The following is a 16,890-nucleotide window of genomic DNA, read 5'->3' as shown; positions in this document are numbered from 1 at the left end:
GAGATATTTCTTATTTCCCCAATATCTCAAAAAGTATTAATTAATATTTAAGAAATAAAAATTATACATTATTAAAGAGGAGAATATTTCCGATAAAACCATCTTGACTTTCAGAAGTATCTCCATTATTTACACTTTTTATTAAACGCTCAACATAGTCCTCCTCGCCTCATTTTCGGGAAACGCGCGCGTCGTGAAAAAGCGAGTACGTTAACAATACATAATATTTTAAAGGTATTCAATATTAATTTAAATTTTGAAAAAAATAAATAAAATTTGAATATGTTTCGAAAATAATATGTCAAAGAATGTAATACTGTTAGAAATTAATCTTAGTTATTTTTTTAACAAGTTAGAAAATTATTGATTAACACATTTTTCTGGAAGTTTCGTCTTTATTGTAAACTAGCGACCCGCCCCGGCTTCGCACGGGTAGTTCAACTAATTTACACAAAACCTTTACAAATTATACATATAAATCTCTTGAATCACTATCTATTAAAAAAAACTATACCATAAACAATTTACTTTCGTATTATTTTTGAATTTTGCGAGAATAACCCTGGTTGCTATAACAACATATAATTATATAAGGGGTTTGTTTGACCATCTGTTCAAACCAAATTGTCAGTAAATAAGAACAAAAAACTAAAAAAAACTCATCCTTTTCTTTTGGGTGCTAGTACTAGTGTAAGACAAAGATAGTATGATTCTCTCTGTCTATGTTTGAAATGAGACAGTCCTTTGACAAACATACAAGATAAGTATGCAGATAGGTATAGACAATCCAGTAGTATTTGCAGCCACTCGATATATAAGGAAACGTGGCACTTGATCTAAATGCTTTTTGCCGATAGCAGCCATGCAGCTACTCGTCATTTTAAGGTAAAAATATCACATTAAGTAACAGGTCTCTGTGCCTATAATTAACATTTTGTCATGCCAGCACACACAGCCCTCCGCGCCTCATTTTCGGGAAACGCAGGCGGCGTGAAAAAGCGAGTACGTAACACTAAATATTATTTTAAAGCTATTAATTATTTATATAAAAATATAAAAAAATATGGTGCATTTCAAATATGACAGAAAATGTACTACTTGTAGAAATTTATCTTAAATTTATTTTTTCAACGAGTTAGGCAATTGTTATTTAACAAAATTTTCTCAAACTTCCTTTTTTGTTGAATACTAATAAAAATTGTATTGCAGAATTTCTCTTGGCAACCAACTTTTCGCCAAAGTTTGATTTGGCCGAATTTCATTTCCCAACTTTACATAATCCAACCTAACCTAATCCAACCTAGTACGTCATTTCATTTCCCAACTATGGGGTTGGGAAATGAAATGGTTGCGAAATAATTATTTGGTAACGATTGGTTTGTCAAACGAAAGTTTGGCGAAAAGTTGGTTGCCAAGTGAAATTCGGCAATACAGTTCGCCAAAAAGGGAGTACAGCGGTTTATTTGTATAATTTGTAAAGGTTTTGTGTAAATTAGTTCAACTACCAGTGCGAAGCCGGGGCGGGTGGCTAGTTTACAATAAAGACAAAACTTCGAGAAAAATCAATAATTTTCTAACTTGTTGAAAAAATTACTTTAAGATAAATTTCTAACAGTATTACATTCTTTGACAAATTATTTTCGAAATATATTCAAATTGTATTTCTTTTTTCAAAATTTAAATTAATATTTAATACCTTTAAATAATATTATTATTTAGTGTTATGTATTACGTACTCGCTTTTTCACGCTGCGCGCGTTTCCCGAAAATGTGGCGAGGAGGGCTGTGTTGAGCGTTGAATAAAAACTATAAAAAGTATAAATAATTGAGATACTTCTGAAAGTCAGGAATATTTTCCTCTTTAATAATATATTTATAATTTTGATTTCTTAAATATTAATTAATACTTTTTGAGATAGTGGGGAAATAAGAAATATCTATTTTTTTCCCTTACTTTGTTAATAACTTTTGAAATTATTTTTGTGGGAATAAACGCTTCAAATACATTTTTTCTAGACATCTTTGCGTATCCAATGAGGTACGACACGTATTTTTAGGAGTATATAGTATCTCTTATTTTCCACCATTTTAAACTTGTGAACCAGACTATTACATATATATACGATATATATACGATAAGGATCCTGACCGAATTTGTAGCCTTTTTTTGCATTTTTTCATTGCATTTTCCTAGATAAAAGTGTTTCCTGTGAACATTTAAGAGAAGTTATCCAACTTTTTGGAAATTTTCCGCCACTGTAGATCTGTAGCTGCGAGTTAAAATCCTGCTCGGGCCGTACACATTCTACAATAAAAATAAATTGTATTGCAGTTTAGCAGTGATTGGCAGCAATGCCGCATCCGTCAAGCAGAAGAGGTTCCCTGATGATTTCATCTTTGGTGCTTCCAGCGCGGCCTTCCCGATAGAGGGAGCTTGGAATATAAGTGGTAAGAACAAAGTTCTGAGGGCTTACCGTCAACATGAAAAAAAAATTTGTTATCTGCCTTTCTATCAGTCTTGCGTATAGGCATGATGACAGATTTTGAAAAACTGTCTTATAATGTTAAGAATCATAAATTATTTACTTTGAGTAACATATTTCTGCATTTAATAAAGGTTTAGTAGGAAAAAACTACATTTTAGTTTTTAGATTTTAAATTCGCTCCAAAACGCTTGTAAGTGTCATGGCGTCCCTAGTGACGTCAAGTTCATATAAACAAAACGCACGTTCTAGTCGGTCCTTAGAAGCTTATTAAATAATTTGTTTATTTCGTATTATTAAATATGAATACCAAAGTGTAAAAATGTTGTGCGGTTCCTCAGTGTAATAATACATCAATAACAACTCCTAATAAGTTATTTGTGCATGTTCCACACAATAAAACAACACGAAACAAGTAGCTTAAACTTACAAGGCGAGACAATGGCCGTATTGCCTAAGACTCATCTTTATTTTTGCGAAGATCATTTAGATGTGATGTGAGTATTTAATTTATTTTTTAGTTTCTATACCTAACATTATCTATCTTGTTTGAGGCGTAACTTTATTTTAAAGTTGCATAAGAGTAGGTTTTTGAGGTTAGGTTTCAAATTACACCAGTGTTGTCTTTAATAAATAATGACAAATTCTAATATTAACCTGCTATGGAATACACATAAAAAGCGATTTTACAGGATTTGGATTTAGTTAATTACTTAAATTAGTATGATTTTTATATAATTATAAATATTGTTTATTGTACTTACAAGGAACTTTTGACATTTAAAAGTTAGCTTTTGCTGAACAAAAAACTCGCCAAGCATTATCACATCTATTCTAGGCAAATTAGCACTGTTTGCCTTAGTAAATCCTTGTTCCATGATTCAAGTTATTATTATTAGTTAATATTCGGTTTAAACTACTTAAACTGAATCCGTGAATCGTAAATAAAATAGCAGGAGAACCATAGGAGAACCAGTACTTTCAGTACTTTGGATATTTGTTTACATGAACGTGACGTCATTCGCTCTGATTGGTGTTCTCCGAATCATGTCGGACTTGCGTATTTTGTAATTTTATTTTAATAAAACATTTACCAATATCGCCAAATATAAAAAATAAGGCATGTATTTAACCGATCTACTAATTAATCGGACTTCGGTAGCTTAAAAAAATAAAAATTAATACTTTGGCAACTAAAGCGGAGCATCAAATTATTCCAATATGAGTCGTATTTTAATGGCATTACAGCTTTTGTTTATTTAAAGGCAAGTACCAATTATTTATTTGGCAACTGAATTAGAATATTGGAGACCATTTGTGAAGCATATTTTACAAGAAAACGACATCTATTAATTTAAAAATGAAATTCTTTTAAAATATTTAGATAGCAAATTAAGGTACATGCACACTTAAAATTTGTATTTCGACCATCAGTACTCGAGCTGTCATTTTAATATAAAAAAAGGATCCTAAAAAAGTTATTGTGGTCGTATAAACATTGAACCTATGGGTAGAGAACTTAAGGTGTTTTGATTAATGTCGGTTAAGATAATGTTTATGGAATAATAACGGAATGTTATAGTGTGTCACTTTTATAATTTTACTAGGCTACTACTAGTACTAGTGCGCGTGTAGGTGTAGGGATTAAAAAAAATCGGCACCAATTTATTATTATTTCTACAAAAAGACTTAATAATATTTTTTTAATGTCATAAAATGTAAACAGTAAGTACGTAAAGTAGCACTTTTTGAGTAATTGTATTAATAAAATACCTATGCTCGAAATATCAAATTTACCTAAAAAACTAATTACCGGAATTTAATATGTCAATTTGTATTTGTACGCTCGCTTCGCTCTCTCGGTACTTACTTGAGTATTTAAGTCCCAGTTAATTCTTACATGCTCCTCCTGGCCTCACTCACAATTACACCTAACGTTCACGATAACCTAACCTAACCCAGGACTTAATTTTTTTTAAATTTCATATTACTCCGAAATATGACCATTTTAAATTTAGAGTACCTTGAAAGATTTATGTGCGACGACCAGTGTGCCTAGGAAAAAGTGATTAGATTTAACTTAAACTCGCTCGAATTAGTACTTATGACCCAAACCAAGTGCCTAAATAAAGTATGCTGGTCCACTCCACTATGACCTTATGGCAGTCTACACTGGCTGTTAATACAAAGGCGTTATAATTATAGTATCGTGTGAAACAAACGATGTATTATTACAAAAAATAAACCAATATTCATTAAATTTAGCTGCTTCTGCAATTTAAATACTACCTGAAACGATGTGCTCAATATGCTTACTTAGGCGTAAACAACTATATGACAACAAACAATAAAAATCATACGCTTTGCAATAATAGATGCCAATTTATTATTTAGTTGCCAAACTATCATTTCAAGATCCCAATTATTATTTTATGTGGCTTGAATTTGATGCCAGTTTTGTTTTTAAATATGAAGCTTATATTTGGAGCCAATATAAATATTAATGCACGGCCAAATTATATTATTATATGCCCAATGAAAGTTTCTGTTTAATATTTTAGTAGCCCGGTTAATAATAAGCCAAAAAATAAATGCGTTTTTCGTATTCTACGATTAAAGTTTAATAAATAAATATAATATTTTAGTGACTTTTAATTACTGTCATCAATGTCATCATGCCTAATAGAGCGATAGATGGAGACACATCTACTCTACCTCCCTAGGTAAAATACATGTCGATCATATAGGTATAGGAAGAGATTGAGATATAGGAAGGACGAAACCCTTAGACTCAATACAGCAGTTGCATCAGGATTAAAAGGCATTTGTTATTAGCTATTTAATATTTAGATGGAATGTGTATCGCTAATTTGCTACAAGAATCTCTAAGATATAATTGAAAGATTTCTTTGACCATATAAATACATAGCGGCCGTCGAACGGTTGCATTTTTATCACCTGTCACTATGCCTATCACGTTCTAACAAGTATGTAATTGCGAAAGTGACAGGCTTCTTAGTGACAGGGGATAAAAATAGTTCATATAGATAGCTCGGTAGTAGACCACTGAGTTCGCGTAACGTTACCTTATTACTTAACTGCGCTTTTATAGGCAAATCAGAAAGCATGTGGGACCACATGATCCACAACAATCCGACACTGGTCACAGGCGAGACCAACGGAGACATCGCATGCGATTCCTACCACAAGTACAAACGGGACGTAGAGATAATGAGGGAAATAGGTTTAGATATGTACAGATTATCACTGTCCTGGTCCAGAATTCTGCCCTCCGGCTTCCCCAACCAAATAAATCAAGCGGGAGTTGACTTCTACAACAACTACATCAATGAAATGCTCAAGTACAACATCAAGCCCATGGTAGTGCTGTACAATTGGGATTTGCCTCAGAAACTCCAAGAGCTGGGAGGATTTACAAACCCCCTCATTATTGAATGGTTTGAGGATTACGCTAGAGTAGCATTTTCCTTATTTGGTGATCGAGTTAAACATTGGATAACGCTTAGTGGTGCTAGAGAGATATGCCTTGAAGGCTACGGTGGGGCATTAAAAGCCCCTCGGCTGAATGCCACTGGTATAGGGGAGTATTTGTGCGCGAAGAACTTGGTGGTGGCTCACGCGAAGGCGTACCACGCGTACAACAACGACTTTAAGCCCAGCCAGAGCGGGGAGTGTGGAATCACGTTCGGCATTAACTATTACCCGCCATTGACGGATTCTGAGGCGGATAAGGCGGCTTCTGAACTTTTTAACCAAGCAAATGTAAGTTTTTAGTCCAAACGAAGTCATAAGCAAAGATAGTAATTGATTGTCAGAAAGCTCAAATCTGCCTATAATTTAGGAAAAGTCAAATACCTTAATTTCTTAACGTTCATTTTATTAATAAATTCAACATTCCTTGTCTCATCCAAGGACCTTTAGCGAATCTTATAAAAGTAATTTATTTGCGTAATTTTTCTAGCATTTTAGCTGCCTGTCTTTGGTGGTATAATTTTTAAACAATAGGCTGCAAGTGGCTTTAGTCTAATAATTCGGTAGGGGTTCTGTGCTTTCACCAGGTACAGTCGACGTCACAGATATATTATGTTTAGGTACACTTTTGCACGTTACTCCTTTGTATCAATAGGCCAGGAAATGAATACTCAAAAAAAGTTATAGAGGGAAATGTTTGGAACACAATTTTTGACTTCGTAGCTTTGTTTGGACTAGTTAGGAAGTAAACATATCAAAAGTTCCCGCCCGTAACCCTGGTGCCGGGGGGGAGAGGGGGGTTTGAACGTTCCGTTTTTCGGATTTTCGATTATATCTCGGAAACTATGCATCTGAGCGACATAGCCAACCCAAACAAAACGAAATACCATACAAAATAAAGTGACTTAATTTGTTACAAGTATTATTCAGTCAAGTTTTTCAATATCTTGTATAGTTTTTGAGAGAACCTCTCTTGAAGGTTTATTTAGGGCTCTCATTTTTATCTTGATTATCTATTATTTTTCACTTAAATCAGCCTCTTGCCCAGTTTTTATGCATTTTTTCTTCCCATCAATATTTTTTAATGTTTTGTCACAAGACTTACACTTAATGTTATCCATCTTCCAACACAAAATGCAAAAAACAAATGCAGATAATTTTATGTGTCAAATGTTATCAATGTTGACATATCATCGTCGATGCATTACAAATACGTTTATTAGAAGAGATTGTATACCTACATAATAACTTATCATCACACTGCACTGGTACTTTCTTAATATTAATTACTTTTCATCGCTAGAAAAAGTTCTCGAAGATTTGTTACCATCTTTTCAACACCATGTCATCATGGGAGACTTCAATACATTCTTGCTCAAAAATGATCATCGCTCTAAAGCTCTTAAGGCACTAGCTGATTCTTGCAATTTGAGTATCCTTCCTTCGAAATCTACCCATCACTTTCCTAATTGCTCCCCTTCACTTCTAGATCTCGCTTTGGTTTCTTCCGTCTCCCATGTAGCTAAATTTGGTCAGTTGTCTGCGGACGCCTTCTCCTACCACGATCTTCTTTACCTCTCCTATAGAATTCGTCCTCCCAAACTTAAATCTAAAATCGTGTTACAGCGTAGTTTTGGTCGCATGGATGTAGAGAAGCTCCGCGCCGACGCTGTCGAAGTTGATTGGAGTGCTTCTTCAGTGCCAGTTCAGTCAATGAAAAAGTCACCATATTGAACTCACTTCTCATTCAGCTGTATGACAAGCACGCTCCAATTCGCTCAATCAAGGTAAAGCATCTTCCTGCTCCTTGGCTGACTCAAGAAATCAGATCGCTTTTGGAAAGAAAGAATTTAGCTAAATCGAGATACAGGACGGAGTCCTCTGATGCAAACAAGGCTAAGTATCATTCCTTGCGGAATCGATGCAGTACAGTCTGCAGAGACGCTCGAAGGCGTTATATCCATAAGTCTGTGGAAGACGGTAACCCCGCTAGAGTTTGGAAATTTTTAAAGTCTCTTGGAGTTGGAAAAAATTCACAGAGTTCTTGTTCAAAAGATATTAATATTGATCAGTTGAATCAACATTTTTCCACTTCTTCTATCTTTAGTGGCCCTGCTAAGTTCAGGACCCTTGATCATCTTTCATCGCTTCCAATCCCAGACTCTTCTCCTTTTTCTATTACTCAATTTTCCAGCGGTGATGTTGAGAGGAACGTCGTATCTATTGCTTCTAACGCCGTGGGTGTCGACAGCATTAGCCGTAATATGATTATTCCACTCCTTGACCTCCTTGTTCCTGTCATTACCTATATTCTAAACTCTTCGATTTCCGATTCCGTTTTTCCTTCGCTTTGGAAAGATGCTGAAGTTATCCCTTTACCTAAGAAATCCAGTCCTACCACTTTCTCTGATTATCGTCCTATCTCCATTCTACCTTTCCTTTCCAAAGTCCTTGAGCGCTTTCCAACTTCCATTTTCCAACAACTTCTTTCCTTTCTCAACAAAAATGATCTTGTTAATCCTTTTCAATCTGGCTTTTGGTCAGGATATAGTACGGCTACTGCTCTCGTAAATATCACGGATGATATACGCTTCGGTATGAATGATCGTAAGTTAACAGTGTTAACGTTGCTGGACTTTAGCAACGCGTTTAACACTGTTGATTTTGATATTCTGCTGGCGATACTGCGTTCTCTAAACATATCTCCTGCTGCAATTGAGTGGTTTCGTAGCTTTCTAACTGGTCGTCGGAAACGTGTAAAGGTAGATTCTTCCCGGTCATCATGGTGCAGCACACTAGCCGGTGTACCGTAGGGCGGCGTGTTGTCTCCTTTGTTATGTTCTTTATTTATCAATTCCATTACTCTCAATATCTCTTCATCTTTCCACCTTTATGCCGACGATCTTCAAATTTATGCACAGGGTTCGCTTAAAGATCTATCAGCTGTTATCTCGTCGACGAAGAGTGATTTACAACGAATTTCTGAATGGAGCAGCAGCTATGGACTAAACGTTAACCCGAGTAAAACTCAAGCCATCCTTATTGGGAGCCCCAGATTGATTTCGAGAGTAGACCATAATAATCTCCCACCAATAATATTTAACGGAGTATTGATTCCTTTCTCTGACCACGTAAAAAACCTAGGTATTATTATTGATAGCACTTTTTCTTGGGTGCCTCAGCTTAGCGAAGTTAGCAGGAAGATGTTTGCGTCAGTGGCTTGCCTGAGGAGACCCCGTAACTTTCTTCCTATCCCAACTAAAATTACACTTGCTCAGACGTTGCTCCTCCCAATCTTGGATTACGTTGATGTCTCCTATATTGATTTATCTGAAGAGCAGTTGCAAACTGGAGCAGCAAACTGGAGCGTATTCAGAACATCTGTATACGTTTCATATTTGGATTGCGCAAATTCGACCATGTATCTAGCTTTCGTGCGCAGCTCAAGTGGCTTCCTATTCGGCGTAGACGTAACCTTCACACTCTTTCTCTTCTTTATTGCATACTTTTTAATCCTGAAACTCCCCGTTATCTCAAAGACCGCTTTAGCTATGTTCAGTCTATCAGATCTTCTCAAAATTATCTTCTTAAAGTCCCATCATCTACTTCTAAAATTTTTAATGATTCCTTTACGTTCCAGGCAGTTCGGTTGTGGAACTCATTACCTTCCTACTTGAGGCATGCTAAATCACTTCATATTTTGAAAACTCAAGTAAAAGAATATTATTTATCACTTCCATAATGTTATTTTTATGTCCTATTCCTATGTCCCTAATTGTTGTTGGCCCCGTTGTGGTGTTTTATATATACATTCGTAAATATGTTATATATGATATTTATTTATGTATGGTAGTATATGTAGTTTATACTATTTGCTATTTATGTATGTGTATTATTAGGTATTATTATTTCTCAATTTCTATCACTCACTGCATCACCTACTCACATTACTTGTTTTTTTTTGCCTTGTCTCCACTACCCTAAGGTTGTCTGGAAGAGATCGCTCTTTAGCGATAAGACCGCCTGTTGTCTACCATAGTTTAAGTGCTTAATTTGTATGTCATATCCTTTTTATATTGGTGAGCAATAAAGAAGATTTGTATTGTATTGTATTGTACTTTGTACTTTATTTAATATATGCTAGTAACTACTTGTTCGATAATGTTTTTTTTTTGACATGACGCACGAAGATTTATGCAAATATTTTTTGATGTGCATGTAGTGGATTTTTTGTAGGTGTACCCTCTGCGAAAAGTAAAAAAAAAATAGAAGATTTTTTTTATTTTATAATGAAGTATAAGGATATGATGCAGGTTAAAAATATGCATTTTGTAGTATATTTTATTATTGTCAAGGATAATTTTGTTTGATTAATCTAACTTGAACAGTTTACAAAATATGACACTCAATGATACGCTGATTATTTTACATAATTCATAATTTTTTATTGCAACCATGGTACAGTATAGATGTAAATTATAATATACAATGTCTCACATGGACCCTGTAAGGGCACAGCATATCACTAGCTTACTCATAACATATTATTATTATATATATTTTATTGTATTGTATGCAGCAAATTATTAATTTATGTAAAAAATATCAGGTCATAAAACAATTTTTCTAATTACACATGAGATCATTAATAAATGTATTATAATAAATAAATTATTGTACAATATTCATATTATAAAATTGTTTTGTTATAAATTTAGGTAAGTATGTATGTCATAGTAATTTAAGTAAGTATGTCATTGTTTTAATAAATTTCTTAGAAGGTGTCTGTAACATTATCATTAAAAAAGTCCATTAACATCCTGAGTAACTCGAAAACAAAAGAAGATCGAGAACTGATATTAACCATAGAGTGTTCTTAGGGCCCGCCAGTACACCATCTAAATGAATGACAAAATCCGTCGTTGGGGGCACTTCTTGTTCGCTTTGCCTGCTAGACCCTTTAATCAGTTTTCGTTTTGTTTGAGTAGTCATGTCGCTAAGATGCAAAGTTTCCAAGATATGTGAAAAACTGAAAAATTGAACCTTCAAACCTCCTCTCCCCCTCGGCACCAGAGTTACGGCCGGGGACTTCTGATATGTTCACCTAACTAGTCCAAACAAAGTTACGGAGTCAAAAATTGTGTTCCCAGCATTTCCTTCTATACCTTTTTTTATTGCTTGGCCTAATGAGGTCAAAAATAAAAATAAATGTGGGGATCCGTTTAAGGACATATTCGGTATCGTGTTCTTGTTAGAAAAAAGTATAAGAAAAAGTTTATGACGCAAAAAAAAAAATCCCTTTGTATGGAGGGTTGGTCGACCTGCCCCAATAGAAAAACAAATTTTCGCTTCAAAAAATACCGAATTTACAGTCGACTGTACCTGTAAAATGCCATGAACAACTGCCACTTCTATAAAAATGGGTCCTGGAAATTTGTTCGAAACAAGAGTTTTATTCCTTATCCTTTTCAGTGGGGCTTATACGCCGATCCCATTTTCTCGGAGCAAGGTGGCTGGCCCAAGGAGTACGCTGAGCGCGTTGCCGCAAAAAGCAAGGAACAGGGCTACCCCAGATCTCGTCTCCCAGCGTTCACTAAGGAAGAGATAGCCCTCGTGAAAGGCACTGCGGACTTCATTGGTGTTGGTCACTACACAGCCGCTAATGTGTACGCTTACGCTAGTGATTATGAAGCAGGTAATATCGTGCCGAGCATGGCGGACGATACGAATGTAGGCACGTCTCAGCCAGAGGAATGGCCTACGGCAGCGTCTTCCTGGTTAAAAGTAAGTGTATAAGTATATACTGGTACTTTATATAACTTTATAATAACAAAAACGTACAGTTCTTTACTGGCTTCAATCTTTTAACATTATAATATAATGATTCGATTAAAGCTGGATTGTTCTCTTGCACTACATGTAAGAGCTTCAGAGATGGAACCAGTTTTTAGGCTTGATTGTAGTACAAAGTTGGTAAAACGAACGGTAAGTGAACAAGAGTGCATGTACGTACATACAACTGTATTATTGTTGCGGCGTCGTTGTTGCCGCCACTCTATCTGTCAATTTCCTTGAAAAATACCTCGTAGGTTACCTCTCTTGTTTTTGTCTTAATATTAACTGATAAACCCTACAGCTATTTCTCGCTGTTTAGTTTTTTACGCTACCTTGTCCGTTATACAACATCATATTATAATTTTTTTTTATTTGCTTTCCCTTTGCTGTTTATTTTCAGTCTTCATCTTTCTCTCTTGTTTTCAATATTTTTAGGGTTTTGTAAGAAAATTTGTTCACGGAGCACTTATGGTATCACTTCGGTCTTGCAATTAGGAGTAGAACGTTTCAAAGTGCGAAAGTTGAAACACGTGTTTCAGCTCTCGCGAAATGTGTCGTAACGTAACCCTGAACCCTGAACCCGTCCAAAATAGCAGCTCGTTACAGTTTTATTCTAATATGTAACTATTAGATTAGCGGAAGCCGCTCGACCCCAATTTCAAAGGAATACCGCAAATCGATGTACAGGTTAGCCGTTTGGCACACGCATACTAGAGGTCAAAACAAAATTTTTGACCCGCAGTTCCTAAAAAAATTTCGCTGGGGGGAGTGGTAAAACATTTTTTTTTGTATGGAAAAAAAAATAAAATTCCAAAACCTATCGTGTGTGGTATCATACGAAAGGGCTTTTTGAGTCGATTCTTAAAATATATCACATCATTACATTTCGGGCATTTTTTTAAATTAAAACAAAAAGAATTTTCGAAACATACCAAGTTTGGGCTCCTCTAGACACGATATGGCTGATTTTTTTTGTACAATATACCACAAATGATACGTGATATCCTCATGTCCAACCCCAAGAAAGCAATTTTGAAAATAATATCATTAATTTTTTTTTTTAATTTTTCAATTTTACAAACTGACACAGTTCTACTTCAATACCTATTTTACGAGACTTATGGAACTGTACTTCAGAATTGCACGGATACATATTAATCATAAAATGATACGTAATATCCATATATCGAACGGGAAATACCTCTTTAACCCTTTAACTGCGCCTTTTCATCGGTTGGTATAGTTTGTTTTGTTTTTGACACAAAATATCAAGATTTTATCCTTCAGATACGATATATGTACCTTACTGTTTTTTTTTTGTACAATATACCATAAATAATACACGTAATATCTTAATATCTAACCCCAAGACAGCAATTTTGAAAATAATTTCATTAAGATTTTTTTTTTTAATTTTTCAATATTGTAATATTGAAAAATTATACACATGAAAAATATTTAAAAAAAAATCTCGGAAACCAGTACTGGAAGACGCGTACCAGGTCCTCAGGTACTCCCGAGCCGCGAATTTTACCCCACAGGATTTCATAATTCACAAGGTCAAATGCACGGCTAAGGTCGAGAAAGCATGCGTATTGCGTAGACCGACTAATACTTGCTCAAACTCGGACGACCTTGAGCGACATTCGAGATAAGAAAATTGTTAATGATTTGTTATATTTATTGTTACCTATGTCATTACTAGGTGTAGCGGTCAAGTTCAACACACATTTTACTGCTTAATTCAGAATCCAAAATCCTAAATCGTAAAGGTCTAACCTGGTGCATTAACTAGAAAAAAGTTTATTAGGATCCTAGGATGCCAGTTAGGACGACTGATCCCAGCTCGTACCAATTGAGTTCCTAGAAACTTACCTACGTAGGAAATATCATTTGATATTTACATACCCAATCGCTTTTCGGTGAAGTAAAACATCATACAGTAATGCAGCTGCAGTTGGCATCAGAACGCGCGTCACCTTTAGGAAACCCGACTAGTTTCAATACGGCTGTTTCCCGTCTGGGTTGGAAGGTCAGGGGCCCATTTCTTGAACGGTATTAGTCTAATATTATTAGTGTGTTGCCATGGTAACCCAGTGTACAGGGTGTCTGCATATCAGTAATGATTTTATCTTAGAGTAAATAAGAAGGGAGTAGATACCAGTAAAAGCCCTTAACTTAAGGACACAGGAGAGTCAGGAACCTTGCTGTGTGTAAAAGTGTAACGCCCTTTAAAAAAATATAATCAAGACGTTGTTCAACAGTGGGCGCCCCGCAGCTTATACAACGCCTTAAACGAAGTACACAAGAGATACAGCAGCGCAGTCATATACGTGTCGGACAATGGATGGTCCACAACCGGCGGTCTTCAGGATGACGAACGCATCAGTTACATCAGAGCCATGCTGAGCGACCTGCTGGATGTGCTGGATGAGGGAGTTATGAAGATAAAAGGATACATAGCCTTCGGTTTAATGGACGGTTTTGACTGGACGGCGGGATTCTCGTAAGTAATCTACAGACATCGCATGAAATAAAACAAGTTTTCATTTAGGAAGAAGAAAATTATGTTTCTCATAGGAAATTGTAATTAATTTCTGAGAAATTTCTAAGTTTGAAAAAAAATCCCAATTTTGGAAACTTTAAGTTTAAGCGCCACTTGCACCATCCCACTAACCCGGGGTTAACCAGTTAAACCGTTAACCCAGTGTCAAATTGTATTGCTAACCATGGTAACTCCAGGTTTAACGGGTAACCCCGGGTTAGTGATTGGTGCAAGTGGCCCTTAGTCAAACTTTAAGTCAGAACATCAAAAATTATCTACAGAGAGAAGGGATTGTTACTTCTGTCCTTTTTGGACACTTCGTCCTCTTTTGCTGCTAAAAGTGACAGAGAAAGAACATAATATATATTTTTCTTTCCTTTTTGCAGGCGATCTGAAAGAAGTTTGATGTTATAACAATAACTCCTAGAGCAGAGGGCCTACCGCGAACACCGAAGTTCATCTTTCTCTGTCACTCTAATTACGCCCTAATTGTAGAGAACGATTCCCGCAATTTGCGAACTTCGGTGTTCGCGGTAAACCTTCAGATATCGTGCGAGTCGTGGAAGTTTGCAACTCAGAAATCTATAACTGGTGAACTGCGATTAACTAGGAGGATATAACCAAACGGAGCCGCGCGCCACGTCTGTAATTTGCTGTACAAAAAAGTCTGCCAATTTTTGCGGGAGAGGGGAACGTCAAATTTATACGTAACGTCAAAATAGCCATGTCAGATAAACGTCAGTCCATACATTGTGTATGACCATTGGCCGACTATTTTCGACAGAGGGGAATGCCTGTTAATGGCTATTCCGCTTGGTTATATCCTCCTAGGCGATCAACACTGGTATTCATAATAATCATAAAAATTAACAAACCTGACATTGGCGATATATTTAACTTATTATTGTTTCAACAGAGAGCGCTTTGGTACTTACGAGACGGATTTCGAATCGGCCGAGAAGACGCGAACTGCTCGCAAATCCGCGCTGGTCGCCAAACACATCATCGCGACCAGAGTGGTCGACCCCGACTACGAGCCAGAAAATCTCAATATCAGCATAGATGAAGGACATTGATGACAACTTGACTACGTTGAAGTAATAAATGCATTCATGAAATAAAACTATGAAAACGGATTATATCGCCCGGATTAGTCACCCGTTGACCACGAACGCTGTAAAGGGTTCAAAACGTCGGGATGTAGTATAAATTCAATATACGCGATATAATCCGTTTTCATAGTTTTATTTCATGAGTAACTATCGCGGTAACCGAAGACAATATTAATAAATGCATTCATTAAATAACTTTGTTTTAATTTTATTACCTACCTACCTACCTACCTATAAAGTGCGTTCGCGTTAATAATGCAAAAAATCATCATTGTCCGCCGGACTAGCGATGCTCGTATGTTCGTAACCAATCAAACCGTTCCTAATTCGAAAGTAAGGTAAGCTTTCATCTGGTCACTGTGAACTTGTCTTTCTAATTAGGAACGATTTGATTGGTTACGGGCGTGGCTAGGCCGTCGAAAAATTACGATTTTACTGCATTCTTAACGCGAACCACAGTAAGTGTACGTTAGTAGTACAACTACTACCTCGAACACATTGTAAAAAGACTCAGTCACCAAGGCGTCGTGAATAGTCAAGTCAATGATCAAGACATAGGATCACGAGAACGAGCAGAAGCGCTCTATAATCGGGGGTATGTTTACGTATGTGTTCACTATGACATTGATGCAAGAGGACAGACACAACTCAATAATCAAGTTTCTCTAAAGAAAACCGAAGGGCAGGTCTGCAGATCTCAACTTCGAAAGACGAAAGCGCGTAAGGTCAACTACCTTAAAGTGACATTAGAATGGCGCCTGCAGCAGAGTTAATTTTCTTAATTAATTAACCCATCCATTAATTTATTAAGAAAATTGTGAGAACTCAAACCTATACAATACTCATGGCTATACCACAGATCATATAAAACTACAGGCCATACCAAACTATACTACTTGTATTCATACAATACTCATACCCAAGTACCCATCCCACACCATACCCGCACTCATACCTATACCATATTCATATCCTTAATTACCATACACGTACTATACACATCCTCATACTCACATCGTACATCTTAATTAGACCTTTACTTTACCACTTTACCTACTATTTGTAGGAACTGCAAAAGTAACTTTGTAATAGCATATATTTATACTACAAACTTACTTATGCAGTTCTTAAATCTTTAAAACGTGACTGATATTGTAATATTTTTAGGTTTTTTATGGCTTGATAAGCTAAAAACTACTTATGTTTAAAATTTGAAGCTTGTGGGTCTGCTAGAAGTACCTTAGATTTATGATGATCTGTGAGTGAGGGAGTGTGTCAGTGACAAAACTAAGAAACTTTGACGTGCAATAATTTTTAAAATACAAGTTCTTGGGAATATACATATGTCACTGAAAATTCAGAGTTCTAGCAGCTTTAGCCAGAACAAAATTACAGGACGTCGAAAATGGCCTGAATGGCTTCG

The 16,890-nt window shown here is 35.8% G+C and overlaps 1 protein-coding gene across 1 annotated transcript; it reads left to right on the top strand.

Moving 5' to 3' along the window:
• The first annotated feature begins 862 nt into the window (after positions 1-862).
• On the top strand, positions 863-15,452 carry LOC134750510 (myrosinase 1-like). Its single transcript, XM_063685697.1, has 6 exons — positions 863-885; positions 2,333-2,448; positions 5,596-6,266; positions 11,448-11,759; positions 14,075-14,316; positions 15,272-15,452. The coding sequence occupies exons 1-6, from the start codon at positions 863-865 to the stop codon at positions 15,429-15,431; spliced, it is 1,524 nt and encodes a 507-aa protein (XP_063541767.1). The 3' UTR covers positions 15,432-15,452.
• Positions 15,453-16,890: the final 1,438 nt, after the last annotated feature.

This window comes from Cydia strobilella, chromosome 20 (assembly GCF_947568885.1).
Source record: "Cydia strobilella chromosome 20, ilCydStro3.1, whole genome shotgun sequence".
Taxonomy (NCBI): Eukaryota; Metazoa; Arthropoda; class Insecta; order Lepidoptera; family Tortricidae; genus Cydia; species Cydia strobilella.
This window is presented reverse-complemented; position numbering and strand designations above follow the sequence as displayed.